The following is a 19014-nucleotide window of genomic DNA, read 5'->3' on the forward strand; positions in this document are numbered from 1 at the left end:
GACTTTGTAGCAGGGCCTGTAGTGACAGGACAAGGGGTAATGGTTTTCAATTAAAAGAGGACCCATTCAGACTAGATATAAGGAAGAAATTTCTTACAATGAGGGTGGTGAAACACTGGAACAGGTTGCCCAGAGAGGTGGTAGATGCCCCATCCCTGGAAACATTCAAGGCCAGGCTGGACGGGGCTCTGAGCTGCCTGATCTAGCTGTAGGTCTCCCTGCTCATTGCAGGGGGGGCTGGACTAGGTGACCTTTAAAGGTGCCTAAAGGTCACCCAAACCAGTCTCTGATTCTATGATCTCTAGAAACATTTCACTGTTCCCCTCCCTGGGTGGTGTGGGAAGTATTTTGTAGGCCTATCATATAATTGTGTGGTTTGCCTCCCTCTCAGAGGGGAGTACCCACTGCAGGGTACTCTGGGGCAGTTCACATCTTCCCAGCCCTGTTGAGGGGACACAAAGGGAAAAAAAGAATTCTATGCAAAGGTTCCTATTGCAGAATTTGATGTAATGTTTTCTTTTGCTTAAAAAAAAAAAGTTTTCCAGCATTTTGAGCTGGTTAAGAACAGTCCTGGATTCTCTTCCCAGCTCTTCTCTTGGTGATGCAATAGATCAAGAGGTGTCTCTTAACCTTTTGCTGTATTTTATGAAAACATTCGAATAGCAGTACATTATTAAACAAAATAATATCTCCTTTCATCAACTATGCCTGTCATTAATTGTAATTATTTTTACCAGCACATTTCACAGGTATTTTCTACTTTAACAATTATCTTTACAGTGCATTTTTTCAGCAATCATTTGCGAATGGTTGTGATGTTTGGTTCTAATTATTATTGCTCTTAAAACTGTGCAGGTCGCTAGCTGATATTGATGGAGATGGGCAGCTGAAAGCTGATGAGTTTGTCTTAGCCATGCACCTAACTGATATGGCCAAAGCCGGACAACCTCTGCCACTAACTCTGCCTCTTGAACTGGTACCACCGTCTTTCAGGTATATCCCTGAGGGCAGTGAAACATAATCCATTTTCAATCAAGTGTTTTATACAAAGAAAATAACTGTTAATTTTTTAACAATGGTGTGCGTTTGTTTTCTTTTCCCTCCAGGAGTGGAAAATATACTGAAAATATAAATGGAACTGTGCCATCTTACCAGCCTGTGCAAGAGGAGGAGCCACAGAAAAAACAGCCAGGTAAAATAGGGTTCAGATTCTTAATGCATAGGACTGTCTTTGAAGGGCACTGAAACACTTAGAAAGTGGAAGATGTAATCAAATCCCTAGGAAGCTTCATTTCAGGAGCTACATCCCTTATAACCTGGATGGTAAGAAGGTTGTTAAGTGGATGTAGTCAGCCTATTACATCTAATAGAATGGAGAAGGCAGACACAGAGGCTTTTTTTAGCTGTAGGAAAGCGAAAGCTTGCTGATTAATAATGTATTTTTGAAAATAAATGCTTCATGGCCAGATACTGCCATGCTACTGTAACTTCTTTTTCAACTGAAAGTTCCTGGCATTACTTTGTTCTGGACATTTGGAAAACAAGAGGTTTCAATGGAGTTTAATTCTCTGAAAACTAGATGCAGTTTGTGCATAACATAGATTTTACTCTTGACTCCTTGATGCAAAGGTCTCTTACACGCACACTGCGAGACACAACTTGCCTCTCTTTTTGGAAGGGTGGTTACTGGGAGTGAGCGTGGTTACGGCAGTAATTGAGCTTGATCCTGTTTTGTTTTCTGCTGCTTTTAACTCCGGGAGCTCTTAGAGGGAACACCCTTAAAAACTAAGCTTTTTCTCTGTGTGTTAATGTTTCTTGCACAGTGGAAAACCTTTTTAACAGAAGAAAGTCTTATCCTAGCTTATAAAAGCTGTTCGTTTGTTTCCTCTAAAATTCAGTTCATTTTTGTGGTCGGTTTTAAATTACAACTTTTTTTTGCAATTGGAATAGACTTAGGAAAATTTAAAGGTATTTTTGAAAAGAAAAATAATACTTTAACAAATGCAAGATGCTTATGTCATCCATGACCCAACAAACTGAGTTTGCCAAAAAGGAAGTATTTGACTTCAGTGGCATAACCGAGGTACTTGTTTGAGAGCAGTGTTTTGCACAGGACAGAAATAACTAGTTCTTCCTTACTTTAGTGACATTTGAGGACAAAAGGAAAGCCAACTATGAGAGGGGAAATATGGAGCTGGAAAAACGCCGTCAGCTCCTGTTGGAGCAGCAGCAGAGGGAGGCCGAACGTAAGGCTCAGAAAGAAAGAGAAGAACAAGAGCGAAGAGAGAGGGAACGTCGGGAACAAGAACGGAAAAAACAACTCGAATTGGAAAGGCAGCTGGAGAGACAACGAGAGTTGGAAAGACAAAGGGAAGAAGAAAGGAGGAAAGAAATAGAAAGGCGGGAGGTTGTTTTCTTGACATTATTTTTTAATGCTTTAAGGAATATGTACCTGCATACAGTTTCCACTTGACAGAGCATCCAGGATCTGAACGCTGGCTTTGGTTCTGTCTCCTTGCGTGGCCATTGGCAGGTTGCCTTGGAGAAAGAACATTGGTTTTGTCTGAAAATACTGTATCATAAAGGAATCAAGTTTTGGTATAGGCTGAAGATTACTTCATAGGACAGATGGGGTTTTCTTGGACAGATTTCTTGGATTTATGCAAAAATCTGTATACCAAACAAAACTGTACTGCATTCATAATTGATAATATTTTGACAGTTGAACTTGAGACAAATTTACTTCTACATGATGTCTCAGCGCATGCGTAAGATAAGACTTGCATGTGTAGTTCTGTGAAATACTCAAAGGAGGCTCTGAGTAATATCTGTCCATGTGCTCATTTATGGGCAGTATCCTAAGCTAAACAGACTTTCTCTCTGAATTGTGTAGCTTTTCTTCATCCAGAGTTAGGAGCATGGCATGAAATACCTTAGAGGATCTCTTCCTCCATTCTTTGACGCAGAAGCATATAAGAGCACTTTACAAAAGACAATGTGATGTGTTGCTGTTAGGCTATTTTGAAATAGAGTGCAATTATATTGTCATGGTCTCAGAGTTCTGCATCTCCATTGTAATTTACAGTAGTGTAACTTTTCTGCAGGCAGCAAAGCAAGAACTTGAGCGCCAGCGACGATTGGAATGGGAGAGAATTCGTCGCCAAGAACTTCTTAATCAACGTAACAGGGAACAAGAAGAAATTGTCAAGTTGACCTCTAAAAAGAAGAGCCTTAATCTTGAATTAGAAGCCCTGGTAAGACAGAAATTTTGCTACACATCTTGAAATAGAGTATTTTAAGGTAAATCTTAGAATTTACATTAATGGCCCACAAGGACTTCCACTCTGTTTTGGATGAGAAATCTAAAGCATGTATTTTGAATTATTTTAAAGAATTGATCATGAACTGAACTTCCTCCAGATTTAGTGGAGCAGTGTTTTGCTGTATATGGTATAATTTGTCTTTGAATTCTTTCTAGACGGACAAACATCAGCAGATCTCGGGCAGATTACAAGATATTCGAAGCAAAAAGGAAATTCACAAAACTGAACTGGAGGCTTTAGATAGGAAATATGAACAAGGAATCGTGGAAATCAAGCAACTACAACAACAACTTCAGGTATATGACTTTTTGTTAAGCTTGTAGTTTTCCTTTACATCCTAGTCTGTGTTTCCATTATGCTGTTGATAATACATCCCCATGGGGAGGAATGGTGAATCAGTGTGATTATAGTGGAGAGAGGAAATCACCGAGGCTGTCCACATTGCAGAGGTTTTCAGTTTTATTTGTGGTGTTAAAGAAGTGATTGCATCTACTACAAAAAGCCGATAGTTGAATGAGAACAGTTGTCAAAGCCTCAGCTGTTCTTCTGTGAACCAATAATAGTGACTTCTCCTTAATTATGAATCCTTCTATGGCTCCAGACTCAAATTTGTATGAGGAATGTTTTCCTGTATGCAGAACAAGTTGGTCTTTGGGCTGAATTACCTTGCTGCTCTTTTTTCTTGTTTTCCTCTCTTTGAATAGTAAGACACGAATTGTTTCAAATCAGTTGATACCATAAATCATCCTCTACTATATTTTTATGTAAGGCTCCTGCACATCAGGGAAACTTCTTTCCGTGTTCCTGTGCATCATGGGAAGTTACAGTTTTATGTTAGGTTCGGGGCAGTCAACATAGAATCATAGAATCACAGAATGGTTTGGGTTGGAAGAGACCTTAAGGATCATCTAGTTCCAACCCCCCTGCCATGGGCAGGGACACCTTCCACTAGAACAGGTTGCTACAAGCCTCCTCCAAAAAAAACACTTCCAGGGATGGGGCATCCACAGCTTCTCTGGGCAACCTGTTCCAGTGCATCACCACCCTCTCTGGGAAGAATTTCTTCCTGATGTCTCCACAAAGCCTTCTTCTTCACCTAGCAGAGGTGCTCCAGCCCTCTGATCATCTTCATGGTCTCCTTTGGACTCGCTCAAACCAGTCTATATCCTTCTGATGTTGTGGGCTCCACAGCTGGACGCAGCCCTCCAGGTGGGGTCTCACAAGAGCAGAGTACAGGGGCAGAATCCCCTCCCTCGACGTGCTGGCCACACTTCTGATGCAGCCCAGGATACGGTTGGCTTTCTGGGCTGCCAGCGCACACTGCCAGCTCATGTTCAGCTTTTCATCCACCAGTACCCCCAAGTCCTTCTCCTTGGAGCTGCTCTCTATCCACTCTCCACCCAGCCTGTACTTGTGCTTGGGATTGCCCTGACCCAGGACCTTGCCCTTGGCCTTGTTGAACTCCATGAGGTTGGCAGTGGCCCACCTCTCCAGCCTGTCCAGGTCCCTCTGGATGGCATCCCTTCCCTCCAGCGTGTCGACTGCACCACACAGCTTGGTGTCATCGGCAAACTTGCTGAGGGTGCACTCAATGCCATCATCCATGTCACCGACAAAGATGTTAAACAACACAGGTCCCAACACCGACCCCTGAGGAACGCCACTCGTCACCAATCTCCCCTCCGACATTGAGCCATTGATCACCACTCTCTGAGTGCGACCATCCTGCCAGTTCTTTATCCATCAAGCGGTCCAACTTAAATGTTCTCATCATAATATTTACACTTTTAGCATGTCTGTCATTGTTTTCACAGCTGTTAATGTTGTTGTGTCTTAAAACATCAGTTTTAATGTATGTATTTTGAGAGTATAGAAATATTTTTTTCCTCTCCCCCATGATAATTTGCATCCATGGTTCATTAATGTGAGTTGAATTTATGTTTGAAAATTCACCCATTTTTACTTAATTATTTATAAACAATATTAAAAAATTGTTATGTTCTCTTCAATATCTACAGGAGCATCAGAATGAACTAATCTGTTTAGTTCCTGAAAAGCAGTTGTTAAGTGAAAGAATTAAAAATGCTCAACTTGAAAACACTCAGAGTAAGTGCCTGCAGATGAATTCTCTTCTCTTTGCATTGCTGGCTTTTATCACGTGTAAAAAAGGCTGAAGGATACAGGGGTGTTATCACACTTTCACTTTTATATCTTTTCAGTTAATGCCATCTTAGCATTGCTGCATCTGCATTCCATAATTTCCTTCATGTTCTAAATAAGGGGCAAACACACACATTTCTGCAAGAAAGCAGGGATTTTGTTTGAAGCTTTGCTTACACAGTCTATACAGCCCACAAATACTATTACATATTGTCTTTTTTCGGTAGTGTAAGCTCAGGGGAGTTGAATTCATATAAAATTTACACTGGTCTTCACATCAAATCATACTGGAAGTCTCTATACAAAGAAACTTGCTGTGATTGTTGATTAAAAAAAAACAACAACTTGCAAACTATTCTGTAGATGTTCCATGTAATGCCTGTATGTCTCAGGTGTTGGGGCCATTTCTTCTTTGTGCTGTATATGACTAGAAATGTAAATCAAGGAGTTTTTGTGTGTGTGTGTGTTTGGAAAATAATAAAATAATTAGTGAAAACAGAAATCCTTGTAAAATTGCCTGTCTTGCCTTATGCAGGTACGGGACTCGCTTCAGTGCACAAGAAGTCCCTAGAAAAGGAAGAATTATGCCAAAGACTCAAGGAACAACTAGATGCCCTTGAGAAAGAAACTGCTTCAAAACTTGCCGAAATGGATGCGTTTAACAGTCAGCTTAAGGTACATGCTTTATCTAAATAGTCTTACACCCGTGAGCAGTGTCTTTATTTCTCCATCTAGTCATTATGATTGACGGCACTTCTACCAGGCTTCCAGAAAGCTTTCCCCAGCTTCCAATGGCAAATAAGAATTACCAAAAGTTTTGGAGTAAATAATGCATTAAAAAGGCACTTAAAACTGTATTAAAATAGGAATCCCTTGTTTCTCATTGCTTTGCATGAATCAGCTGTTGCTCACTCTCAACTTTTGCCCGCTATAATTAATTTTGAATTAGAACTGAAGTTTCTCAGGCCCTTGCAAATCCTGTTCTTATGGTACTGAAGGTACATTGGCTACATTTTTTGAATTGTGGACTGGAGATTTAACTTACAGGCTTTCACAGAACACTGCTACCAAGATCTGGTAGCGGACTTGGATGTTGTCCCAAAAGGAAGCACAGGCCACTTATTAAACGTTAAGCAATATTGACCACTGGCCCTGAAGGCATTTTTGTTTCAGAGGCAACTCTTGACTTGCCAAAAACACACATCTCTCAGGCAGGGTAGCAGGTATCCACTTCATTCACCGGCTTAATCCTACTAGCAGTGATACGAACTTTGTTCTTAAGCGATGGATTTATGCTGGGCCAGCGCGAGGGCTCTGTACTCTCCAATAAGAAGAACACAAAGAAGGAATTGTAAACATTTAAGGAGTTTACTTTGTAAACAATGGCTACATATAACATGCATTTTTAGTTGTTTATTGCATGGCTTGCTCTGTTCAGTGGCTGCATCCACAATTCAGTCTTCCCGAAAATACGTTTTTCAAAATACAGTGCAAAGATTAATTGGCTTTTTATCTGCCTTATTTTACAGTGTGAGAATATGGATGATTCTGTTCTTCAGTGCCTTTTGTCTCTGCTAAGCTGTCTCAACAACCTCTTCCTCTTACTTAAGGTTATTTTCTAATCTTTGGCTCTTTTGGTTTTTAATTATTTCGCACTTTTTCTCTGCTTACCCTTTCTGTTTGGGTGTATAACTCCTAATAAATTTTCCTAAAAGAATAGGTTTTTTTTTCTTTCTGCTAGCATTTACATCCTCTTAAAGACCTAGAATTTTCTTACTTTCTTAGAAAGCCAAACTGCAAAATACTGACACCCACTTTATTTCTTAATGGACTATTTTCACTAAGTTGCTTTACCCAGATTTTTTATTTTTAGTTAAAGTAACATCAGCCAAAAAAATACTGTCTTAGATGGAAGCAGTGTCTTCTCCCACCTTTCCATCTTTGCTCTCTACCTGTCTCGCTATGCCTCTATCCATAGATCTTAAGGTCTGAGTCAGGTTAATGAATTTTTGTTTGAATTTAGAAATAGCATTAATGTGACTTATGACATGGCAAATGCAATGCTGTTAAACCTCCAGATTAACCCAGTACTAAAACCTACTTGCTGTTTTTCCTCAACATTGCTTTTGTCTGCCAGGGTCAGAAATCTGACTTTGATTCCACCCCCCCACACCCTCCCCCCATAAATTATTCTCAGAATTACTTAACTGACCTTTCCATTTTGCATTAGGGTTATTCTCTCCTTAAATCAAAGATGCAGGAGTTTTTATAATGCAGTTTTGTTTCCATAGTGATCCTCAATTTCTGTGCAAAATTAGAAGAAAACATTCTCAGCTGAATATGTTGGGGGAAAATAGAGTCAATTGTTTGGTTTAGTTTGTTGCTACAGAGACTGACACAGAAATCTTGTCACCTTTCCCTTCTATAAATTGCACAGTATCTCTTAGGCAACACAATTATTGGTAAAGGTGCATACTGTAGTGGGAATAGATCGTTCTTAATTGCTTCATTTGCATTTATGAGATCAGATACAAAAAGTCAGAATATACCTGTTGTATTGCCTAGCCTGTATCAGTAGGATTCCTAAAAAAAAAACATAATGCAGACGTTTACTTGTAACCTGCTGCAGGACAGTCTAAAGCAATTCTGTTACTGTTGATTTTTTTTTTCTTCTGTAATTGTAATTATCCCAAAGATTTATGGTGATTTTCTGCTGTGAAAAAGTTTTTATTGGGGGAGATGGACCAGGAATTGAAGGATGTGATTGAAAGAAAATGAATAAAATTGTGAAGTTTACAAATACAGGAAAACTCCAGTCTGAGTTGGTGGCGTTAGGCTATGGCTTTCCACAGTGGTAAGCTTGCTGGGTATTCGTATAACGTTTGTCTGATTTAAATATGATCATTCAGACAGCATTGCCAAGGCGAACACCCTACTGAAGGGGTGCATTCTCAGGTTTATGGTGTGGTGTTGGCTTTCAGTGAAGTCTGCCTTCTTGGCAAATGTGTTTTCTAGTTATTTAAAATATGCTTTACTGCCTTCTGTGTCCTTAGATAATGTTGTGTTTGAACACTCTGTTTTATATCTTCCCTTCTCCTCTGTTGTATTTGTCATTTCCAGCAGGTGCATGACTGGAAGGGCTCTTTGAAAGCCTAAGCTATGGCAAAGGCTTTGCAAACCTGCCAGCTACCTGTTTATTTGACTTCAAATAAACTTCTGTTTATTTGACTTTCTTTACAGTGACCTCCAAGGACTATTAATAACTTAATGTTACTTTGTCCATTTGTATTAAAACCTAGTTCACAAAGCATTAAAATGCCTGGATGCTTTTCTTGAAACATTAGCTTTATTCCTTTTGATGTTCTTCGTTTTCTTTCCTCTTTAGGACCTGAGAGAAAGTTACAGTACACAGCAGTTAGCCTTGGAGCAGCTCCACAGGATCAAACAGGACAAAGTACGGGAGGTAGAAAAAAGAAGAGCTGAACTTGCACAGAAAAAGCGACTGGAAGATGAGGCTGCAAGGTACCGTGTCTGAATATACCAGCGTTGCAGTTTGTAAAGCAAAAGAATGCTGTGGTGGCTTTAAGACACTGACTGTAATAAGCAGGAGGTCTAATCAGTAAAAATACTTCCTAGCGAGTTATCTTAGAGAAAATGTTTTGTGTGGAGTACAGCTGATACAAGATGGCTTAAATTTCCTCTTCCCTATCTGTTTTTATCTTCTGTAAAAAAACCCCAACAGCTTATACTTCAGATAAACCAAGCAGTCACTTTTGCTATAAGATTTTTAGCTCATTTAATGGATAATTCCCCCACACTTCAGGTTTCTTCTATTTTCTGGCTTGTGTTGCTGACCTTCAAAAAATCTGACCTATTTCTTCGACAGCATTTCTGACTGAGTAGATAGCAGATTTTTGCCATGTGCATCCAGGCAGTTATTGATACCTAAGACAACAGGAAAGGCATTGACTGCTTAATTGCTATCTGAATCTTGAAAGCTGGGTGAGTGAGCAAGGTTAGAGTTTTAAAACACGCAGCAGTGTGCCCAGGTGGCCAAGAAGGCCAACAGCATCCTGGCCGGTATCAGGAACAGTGTGGCCAGCAGGACTGGGGCAGGGATCATTCCCCTGTACTGGGCTCTGGTGAGGCCGCATCTCAAACACTGTGCCCAGTTTTGAGCCCCTCACTACAACACAGACACTGAGGAGCTGGAGCGTGTCCAGAGAAGGGAACGGAGCTGGGGAAGGGTCTGGAGCACAATTCCTGTGAGGAGCGGCTGAGGGAGCTGGGGGTGTTCAGCCTAGAGAAGAGGAGGCTCAGGGGAGACCTTATCATTCTCTACAACTCCCTGAGAGGAGGGTGCAGAGAGAGGGAGGGTGGTCTCTTCTCCCAAGTGACAAGTGATAGGACAAGAGGAAACCACCTCAAGCTGCACCAGGGGAGGTTTAGATTGGATATTGGGAAAAATTTCTTCACCGAAAGGGCTGTCAGGCATTGGAACGGGCTGCCCAGGGAGGTGGTTGACTCACATCCCTGGAGGTGCTTAGGGACATGGTTTAGTTTTGGGCTTGGCAGTGCTGGGTTAACGGTTGGACTTCATGATCTTAACGGTCTTTTCCAATCTAAACCATTCTGTGATTCTACCTTTGGTTCCCTTTTTAGAAGGAAAATGAGAAAATTCAAATATATGTCTGAGAGGATTCCTTCACATATATGGGCTTGGGTTTGCTGAGCCCAGCCTTGTATCAAGCTCTCCAACTTTTACTGGTCTCAGCTCTTGGTTTCTCATGTCTTGACAGCTAAAATACAATGATTTTTAAGGGTGTGACATTGGATAATAACTACCTTTAGTGGAGGTGGAACAGAGGATAAAACCTGAATTATTTCAGAGAATACAGTCAGATTTCCAGATTCTGTCTGCTGAAGAATGTGGCAGTGGCAGGGATGAGCGTGTTGAATCGATTACAGCTACTGAAGGCAAAAAACAAAACCAGCAAAGACCAGTATGCAAAGGCTATTTTTATGTATGCACCTGAGAGAAATTCTGTTGTTGGTCTGTTGGGAAATCTTGGTTTGCAGTCATGAGATTTGGACAGCTTAAAACCACCTTTGTTCAATTAACAGGTCACTTCTTGCTCAACAGCATGGAGGTGTTCAGAAGTGCTTGTGGAGACACTGCACAAGTAACCACGTGGCACTATTTCCTTACCAAGAACTGTAATCCGTTTGTTACTTATACGTGAAACACGCTGGCAGTCATGTTGAGACAGAGTGTGGTCTCCTGTGGAAGAGCTTATTGCCCAGAGAGAAAAGTATTTCATAGAATCACAGAATGGATTGGGTTGGAAGGGCCCTTAAAGATCATCTAGTTCCACCCCCCCTGCCATGGGCAGGGACACCTTCCACTAGACCAGGTTGCTCCAAGCCTCATCCAGCCTGGCCTTGAACACTTCCAGGGATGGGGCCTCCACAGCTTCTCTGGGCAACCTGTGCCAGCGCCTCCCCACCCTCTCCATGAAGATCTTCTTCCTGATATCTAATCTAAATCTCCCCACTTTCAATTTAAACCCGTTATCCCTTGTCCTGTCACTACAGGCCCTTGTAAAAAGTCCCCCCCAGCTTCCTTGTAGCCCCCCTCAGGTCCTGGAAGGCTGCAGTAAGGTGGTTGATCACAGGCTCGTATCTCACTCATCTTTATCTGAATGTTCTCCCACTCCTCTCTCATTTATTTTCTTTCAGAAAAGCAAAACGGGAGAAGGAGAACCGATGGCAGGAAAATATCCGCAGGGAAGAGGAAGAGAAAAAGAAGCGATTGGAGGAAGAACGAATGCAGGAAAAAGTTCAAGAAAAGCTGAAAGCCGAGGAAGCTCTGATGAGAGAAAGGGAAAATAAACAACAGCCTCATGCAGAGGAGGAGAAAAATAGGCAAGCCACGATCTTGAAGGAAATGGAACAACAAAGGCAGAGGCAACTGGAAGAAGATAAAAGAAAGCAAGAACAAATAGCAAAAGAAGCTGAGGAGAGGCGTAAGCAGAGCGAAGAAATAAAGAAGGTGAAAGAAGTGACCAACTCTCAAGAGGTGGAGAAACGTACTTCTAAATTAAACATAAATGAGAAGTTTGCAGATCTGTTGAAACCAACAGAGGGTAAAAGTCTTAAGCCACCCTGGAAAAATGAAGGTAATTTTAGTCTGTTAGATTTTGGCTTTAATGGTTCTTATTTTCCCGAGTGTTGTCTCAGTCTTTAGATGTATTATGGCTCATGTGAGACAATGGCAGACTTATTGTCATTACAAAACCCCAGCAATGTTCCATGTCTTTAGGTATAAATCATCCCATTAACTTAGGTTAATTCTGTCAGTTTTCAGCACCTATGACTGGTGACAAATCTTCTGGTCATCATGGCCAACAAATCGCAGATACCGGAAACTGTGATATTTTAGCTTTTTCTTAAGGCCTGCATTTTCTGCCATTAAAGCAGAATGCTGATATGGAGGAGTTTTGTTCAGTGATGAGTGGATGGACATGTAATGCTCAGCAATTTATTAGCACTGGATTCTAGTTTATTTCTGCATTACTCAGAGCCTTTTATTGAAAAACAAAGAACTCAAGTCAGCCTAACCCTAGCTGTGGGAATTTGAAAGATGCTGGTTTAACAGTATTTTTGCTAAAGGCAGTTCTGATGAGTTCCGTCCTTCATGAGCTCTTGTCAGTTTTTATTAGCCGCTTTCATCACCGAGTTCAGTGAGAACCGAATTAGAACACTGCCGGAAGGTCTTTGCACACCTCAGCTATACCTTGTAAAACATTCACTGTTAGCGACACCAATCGCAGACTTGGAGAGCAAAGATGCAAAGAAAACAGAAATCGCTGTGCTTTAGGTTTCCAAGTAAAATCTTCACACCTGCTGCTGAACACTGATTGTTGTAGCAGTGGCATCTTCTCAACTTGTAAAATTAGAATTGTGTTAAGCAAGACTCAAAGCACCGGCTCAGCCAGAGCGGTTTGACAAGGAAAGATGAGACTAGGAGGACATCGTTTTTTCACTTCAGAAGACCATGTGTTTCATTGCCTGTGTTATGCTCATCAAGATGAGCATGTTCAGCGCTTGCTTTGCACGTGTCCTGTCAGCCTGTTGTAGCTGGGTATCTCCTGGGATACTGCACAGTGCCTTTGGTGCAAAAGCAGTTCTCTTACGTTCATACCCGTTGCTTAGAACGGTGTGGCTCCAGATAAATGCCTATCTTTCAGCTGTGTCAAAATGGTAACTAGTTTTCTTATTTCAGGCCATGCAGTTAGTGTCTCGGAGTCTAGGAATTCAGTTGCCTTTGTAAATTACAGAGCATTATATCCATTTGAAGCAAGGAATCATGACGAGATGAGCTTTAATGCTGGGGATATAATTCAGGTAAGATTTGCTATTGACATTTAACTTGCAAAAACCCAGCCCTGCTTCCCCAGCCTTGAGATACACCTAGGTCTTTTCTGTCGAAAGCATTATTTTGATATATTTTAAGAGTCACTTAAATTTAAATTTGATTGGGTTTTTTTGTTTTGTTCTTAACAGGTGAAATTAGGATTAGTTCAGCTAAAATCTTCCTTTGGATCTTACACGTCCTAGAGGTGTTGACAACCTATTTAGAATAACAGTAGTGAACCCTAAACATAAACTTTCTGAAATATTCAGGAATTATGTAGTTGCTACAGTTTGTACTTGACCAGGTTGGCCTTTAAGTGACTACTTGAACTGTTGAGTGTAGAAAATAAAGACATGAATGGCTACTTAAAATGACAAAAGTATTGATGCTGTTTCAATTCAAATTAAACACACTATTCAACAAGTAGACATGAAAGGTTCTTCTGAATCTTAGTACTGTTTTCTAATGTGTTGTTAACATAGACCTCTGCCTCTTGTTGGCTGGTCTTTTGTAAATGCTCCCTCAGGCAGAGAGCTATAGCAGTTTATTCTGTGTCCATTCTTTGTAGCCCTTTTCTGGATTCAGCTGAGTATGCCATCTACATTACAGCAGGACCCAAAGATTGGACCATATCTCCTTGCTTCTTCATTGAAATCTTTATTGTTTCATGTAATTATGTCTCTTGTCAGCCTACACGCTTATGAAAGCATGTGCATTCAGGTGGAGTTGTGAAAACTATTTTACAACTGTGGTAATACAATTAATATTTATATATCTAATTTATAAGTAGGTATGGTTCCTCATCATTCAGATTATAAGTGATATAGGTAGGTGGTAAAGGAGAATTTATGAAGCAATATAGTATAAAATATTAAAACACTTAGGTATGAGCCTTCAGTTTGACAATACTAAATAGTTTATTTGCATTTTCATAGCAATGAATCATGGAAGAGGGAACAAGAGAAGTAGGTTTTGTTTCGGCTTCCTTCTCAAAATATGCTTGTGCCATTTAGCTACTGATAGCTTCTTCTAGAAACAGGCTAACAGCCATCACTGCCTCCTTCTCCTCTTATACCCCAAACCTCAACTAAGCTGACTAGCAGATAGTACTTGAGCTGGTAATTTTTAGCTAGTTTTTATTAATTTGCGGCATAATGGAGACTTCAGTATTGCTGTGAATGTTCAAGGATACTCTTGGCCGGTTGCTGGTCTCTCTTCCAAAGTAACAAGCGATAGGATGAGAAGAATCACATAATCACAGAGTGGTTTGGGTTGTCCCTGCCCATGGCAGGGGAGGTGGAACTAGATGGTCTTTAAGGTCCCTTCCAACTCAAACCACTCTGTGATTCTGTGATTCTTCTTATCCTATTGCTTGTTACTTTGGAAGAGAGACCAGCAACCGACCAAGAAATGGCCTCAAATGGGGGATTTAGGTTGGATATTAGGAAAAATTTCTTCGCCAAAAGGGTTGACAAGCACTGGAACAGGTGTCCCTGGAGGTATTGAAGAGACATGTACGTGCAATGCTTATGGACATGGTTTAGTGGTGGACTTGGCAGTGTTGTGTTAACAGTTGGACTCGAAGATCTCTGTCTAGAAACTGTGCAATTGCATCATCACCCTGTTTCTTGAACAGGGCAAAATCAGCTCAATTCTGAAAGGGAAGAGAATGGAAATGCTGATCCTTGTGTGAGTGCTGCTCACGCTGTTCAGTTCAGAGTGCCAGCAGGTGCTGACGCACTAGATACCCTGTTTGCTTCACGCTGCTAATTGTTTTCTTTGTATTTATCCTTCTGTCCATAGGTGGATGAAAAAACTGTGGGAGAGCCTGGTTGGTTTTATGGGAGTTTCCAAGGACATGTTGGTTGGTTTCCATGCAATTACGTAGAAAAAATACCAGAAGGAGAAAAATGGTTATCACCTAAGAAGGCCTTACTTCCTCCTACAGTATCTTTATCTACTACCTCAGCTGCTTCAGAGTGAGTATTTGTCACGTTTGTGTTAAAATCACCTTTCTAGATTTAGTTAACACATGATGTGCTGTGTGCTTCCCTGCGGTGTTTGTTTTTAAAATATAAATGCAGAAAAATTTACTGAAGAACCTACCTGAAAATCTTAGTTTGGAAATATCAAGTATTTGATAGCCTGCTTCGCATTGTGTGGAATATCTGTTTTTAAAAAAATGAGGTACTTTTTAAAATAGAAATTGTAACGTGTTAAATATGTCTGTATTCAATTTGCAGACCACTTTCACCAAGTAAATCTGCAGAAGAATCTGATTACCAGAACATACCTTTTTCTAGCCTGAATGTTAATACAGCGTGGCAACAGAAATCAGCTTTTACTCGCACTGTGTCCCCTGGATCTGTTTCACCCATTCACGGACAGGTACATTGTGTGAGAGTGTAGAACTTGCTGTATTATAGATTCAGGTTAATGAAACTCATTTAAAGAAAAAACAAAACAAACCACGACTTCTCTCATACTGGGTGCAGTGAACAGGCTAGAGGATAAAGAAATGAGTCTGAGTGCTCTGCTGGTGTGCATTGACATAACTCCACTTGTTTCTAGGGACCAGTAAGTAGGAAGACTCATGCAGTATGTTTCATCATTCTAAAATAATTTTCACCTGTAATTAGACACACAAGATCTTTCTAACAAATAGGAAACAGAGTTGAGAGATTATTCCTCAGTCAGCAGCTTGTATACATCAACAAATTATTCAGGCATCGCTCTAGGAATGAAATTGCTTAAACTTCAATAAAAGATAGGTCAGTGTTTGTTTCTAACACTGGCACAGGTTTGGGGTAGCGTGGTCTATCAGCATCTCTACTTCTGTCTTAACAGGGGCATCCTGTCGAGAACTTAAAAGCACAAGCACTTTGCTCTTGGACTGCAAAAAAAGATAACCACTTGAATTTTTCAAAAAATGATATCATTACTGTCCTGGAGCAGCAGGAAAACTGGTGGTTCGGAGAGGTACATGGAGGAAGGGGTTGGTTCCCAAAATCTTACGTCAAGCTCTTACCTGGGAGCGAAATCAAGAAAGAGGAGTAAGTGCGACTTTTATTTTAGTTTTACTCAACAGTTTACAAAAAGAGGTGGTTTAAAGTCCAAAATTCTTGCAGTGCTTTGAAGTGCAGAATATAAATACAATTTCCACTGTGCCATTTTAGGCCTTTATTATTTCATTCTGGCAAACCGAGTAATATTGGGCCTCACTACTGTGTAAACAGTCTTCCAAGCATGAGTGCTGTGAAGAACCAGCGGTGTTTGATTATTCAGCCAGTGCCAGGCTTTGTTTTGGTTCGTTATGGAGGCAGCTTTTTTGCAGTGTTGTTACTTTCTGCCTCTGAAGGTGCCAATTTCTAAATGAGCTACAGAGAACTGTAAGCTCCTAAGGCACATCTTCCGCAAATAGTGTATTTTTCTTGACTTGAAAAGATCATTATGTCTATTTTAATGCTGCAAGGTAACTGTTCAGGTAATAAATCAAAGTCTGGTTACTGCTGGGGTGGCTGCACCACTGCTGATGAATTGTTCTTTTCATGCGTTATGATGAAAGTTCTTAGAAATTCTCTAGAATGGGAGAATTTTGACAAAATGTTTAATTTGTGCTTCTTTAGGATAACATAATTTGTGAATCTTCTTGACTTTCACTGAATTTCTGTGTTTTCTTTTAAATTGATGTGCTCTTGGATGCCATTCAGATCTTAAATATCAGTAATACCTGTCACTGTTTGACAGCCAGGGAGGTTTTTGCAGTTAATTCAGTGGCGATACCAACTTTGAGATAGGCAAGGAGAGCTTGCTCTCATCCTAACAGAGAGCTTTGTTCTTCTTAAGCCTCTTTAGTTACTCAAACTTCTTTTTCTTTCTGCAGACCAGAAGCTATTTATGCATCTGTAAACAAAAAGCCTAATACACAGTCTCACGCAGCAGGAGAGGGTAAGGCAGCATGAAATATTCTACTTAATTATACAGTCTGTTTCCGCTTAATGATGCGTGAATAAGCTGAAATATGTGAAGGGTTTCTGAGCAGACCTCTTCATGCTCATCCAAAAGATGCAGTACAAATGTTCAGATGCTGTTATGAAAATTCTGTAAAGGAACTTATGTAAAGCTTAAAACTGATTCAGGTTGAGCGTAGGTCTTGGGTTTTGTTTTTAAGACTTGCTCGAGCATTCATTTATTTCTGAAAACCTAAATATGTCTCATACCCATAAGCCGAGTTGTCATGTTGCTGCTCTCTACTGTGTTACGCTGGACTGTAGAGACATGAACTTTTAGTCTCCTGCGTGGGATCATTCTCTTTTAATCAGTAGGGAGTACAGAAAACAAATATTGCTGGAGAAAAATTTGTGGGAAGCACTTTCTAAGCCAGTTATATTTTAATTCCACTTGTGTTTTTCATTCTTGCTGTGTTAGATAAGAATGGTTTTATTCGGGTTTAGGTATGGAACATACGTGCTTGCTGTGAAACACAGAGGTAGGGTGGAATACTTAATGTGAGAGATGAGTGTTCAGGCTGTGGGCTGCAGGCCTGGGATGATCACGGAGCAGTAACTCCGTCTGTGCCCAGCGCATCTGTCTTTACTAAGTTGTGTGCGTGTAATACAGAGTTGTAAGCCTGAGGCGAGATGGCATTACGATCAAACGAGTAGGTAGGTCGATTCCCAAACTTGTGAAGGCTCAGTCCAAGTTATGAACGCCAATATCGGGTACCTTTACTTGCTTCTGGTATACATTTACCCTCCTATCTGAAACAGTTGTCTCCCTCTCTGTGTGTGCTGCTTGCACAGAGTATGTTGCGCTCTACTCGTATTCAAGCTCTGAGCCTGGCGACTTGACTTTCATGGAAGGTGAGGAAATCCTAGTGACCCAGAAGGAAGGGGAATGGTGGACCGGGAGCATCGATGGCAGAACTGGAATCTTCCCCTCCAATTACGTCAGACCAAAGGATCAAGAAGTGAGTTCTTATTCTGGGAATTAACACACGATGCTTTATTTCAATTTTATTGTATTACTGGTATTGATATCTAGCTCTTAGATAGGGATTTTAGGCAGGGGCTAATGTCCCTGACAGAAAAGACAAGCCTGGGTAGCTTGAGCCCTAAATCTAGCCACAGTGTCACACTGGCTGGGTACAGGGTAGTATTTTATTAAATATGGGCTCAAAATTAAAATCTCCATCTGTTTTTCTGTCCGCATGCTTAAAGTTGGTGTAAACTCTTCTGGTTTTATTGCACGTCACAAGATGATTGTTTTGTCTTTGTAGGCTTCTAGTAATGCTGGCAAAACTGGAACCATAAATAAGAAACCTGGTAAGTATGTGATAACTTTTTAACGCTTAGGGCAGTTTCTGAAGTGACCACGAGCATTTAGGCTCATAGCAGAGTTTTAATGGTGGCTGATGTGCTTAGCTGCAAGATACGTACCAGAATATTTCTGTGGATCTTGCTCTTACTGTAATGAAAGAATAACAAAAGCAATTAATATGCTCTCTTTTCAGAAATTGCACAGGTTACTACTGCTTATGCTGCCTCAGGAACTGAACAGCTTAGTCTCGCTCCAGGACAGCTAATACTTATTCTGAAGAAAAATGCTAGTGGTTGGTGGCAAGGAGAGTTGCAGGTAATTATCTGAAGGAAAAATAATTATGACATCATGAACCTAATGATCTTTGATTTGAAAAAATAACCAAGAATAGTGTTCCAACAGCTGGCTAGAAAGTTATTTTCATCTTGCATAAACCACATCTTGGGGGAAAAATAGACTGAAAAAGGAGAAAATTCTTTTCAAACTCCCACATGCTGTACGAGGTAGGAAGTGACATCAAATGCTTCGGCCAGGAGTCTCAAAAGTAGCCTATGGTAATTGTTACTTCTGTTCTGCGTATCTCATTAGAGACTCCTTATAAAGCTTAAGTTTAATGCTCATAGAACGCATTTTCAGCCCTACAATTAATCTGTGCACTGAAATAACTTGCTGCACTTGAAAATTTTGGATCAGCATATATTAGGCTGCAGCTTTATTTGAATTGGGACATTTTATCCTTTAGCCAGATTTCCTTTTGTGATCTGTTTATTATCTATTCTGCTCTTGTGAGACCCC

The 19014-nt window shown here is 40.5% G+C and overlaps 1 protein-coding gene across 1 annotated transcript in view; it reads left to right on the forward strand.

Moving 5' to 3' along the window:
• Nucleotides 1-18534, forward strand: part of ITSN2 (intersectin 2) — a gene marked incomplete at both ends in the record, with an annotated part of 29483 nt that extends 10949 nt beyond the window's left edge. Inside the window, 18 exons of the mRNA XM_010151066.1 lie at nt 856-993; nt 1107-1192; nt 2145-2407; nt 3105-3254; nt 3479-3619; nt 5342-5429; nt 6019-6158; nt 7013-7093; nt 8869-9005; nt 11223-11662; nt 12769-12890; nt 14704-14879; nt 15144-15288; nt 15748-15953; nt 16784-16848; nt 17703-17869; nt 18179-18224; nt 18413-18534. Coding sequence (XP_010149368.1) covers nt 856-993; nt 1107-1192; nt 2145-2407; nt 3105-3254; nt 3479-3619; nt 5342-5429; nt 6019-6158; nt 7013-7093; nt 8869-9005; nt 11223-11662; nt 12769-12890; nt 14704-14879; nt 15144-15288; nt 15748-15953; nt 16784-16848; nt 17703-17869; nt 18179-18224; nt 18413-18534 — 2713 coding nt within the window. The remainder of the gene's footprint in view (nt 1-855; nt 994-1106; nt 1193-2144; nt 2408-3104; nt 3255-3478; nt 3620-5341; nt 5430-6018; nt 6159-7012; nt 7094-8868; nt 9006-11222; nt 11663-12768; nt 12891-14703; nt 14880-15143; nt 15289-15747; nt 15954-16783; nt 16849-17702; nt 17870-18178; nt 18225-18412) is intronic.
• Between the last annotated feature and the right edge of the window lie 480 nt (nt 18535-19014).

Source organism: Eurypyga helias, unplaced genomic scaffold, assembly GCF_000690775.1.
Source record: "Eurypyga helias isolate BGI_N326 unplaced genomic scaffold, ASM69077v1 scaffold16014, whole genome shotgun sequence".
NCBI lineage: Eukaryota > Metazoa > Chordata > Aves > Eurypygiformes > Eurypygidae > Eurypyga > Eurypyga helias.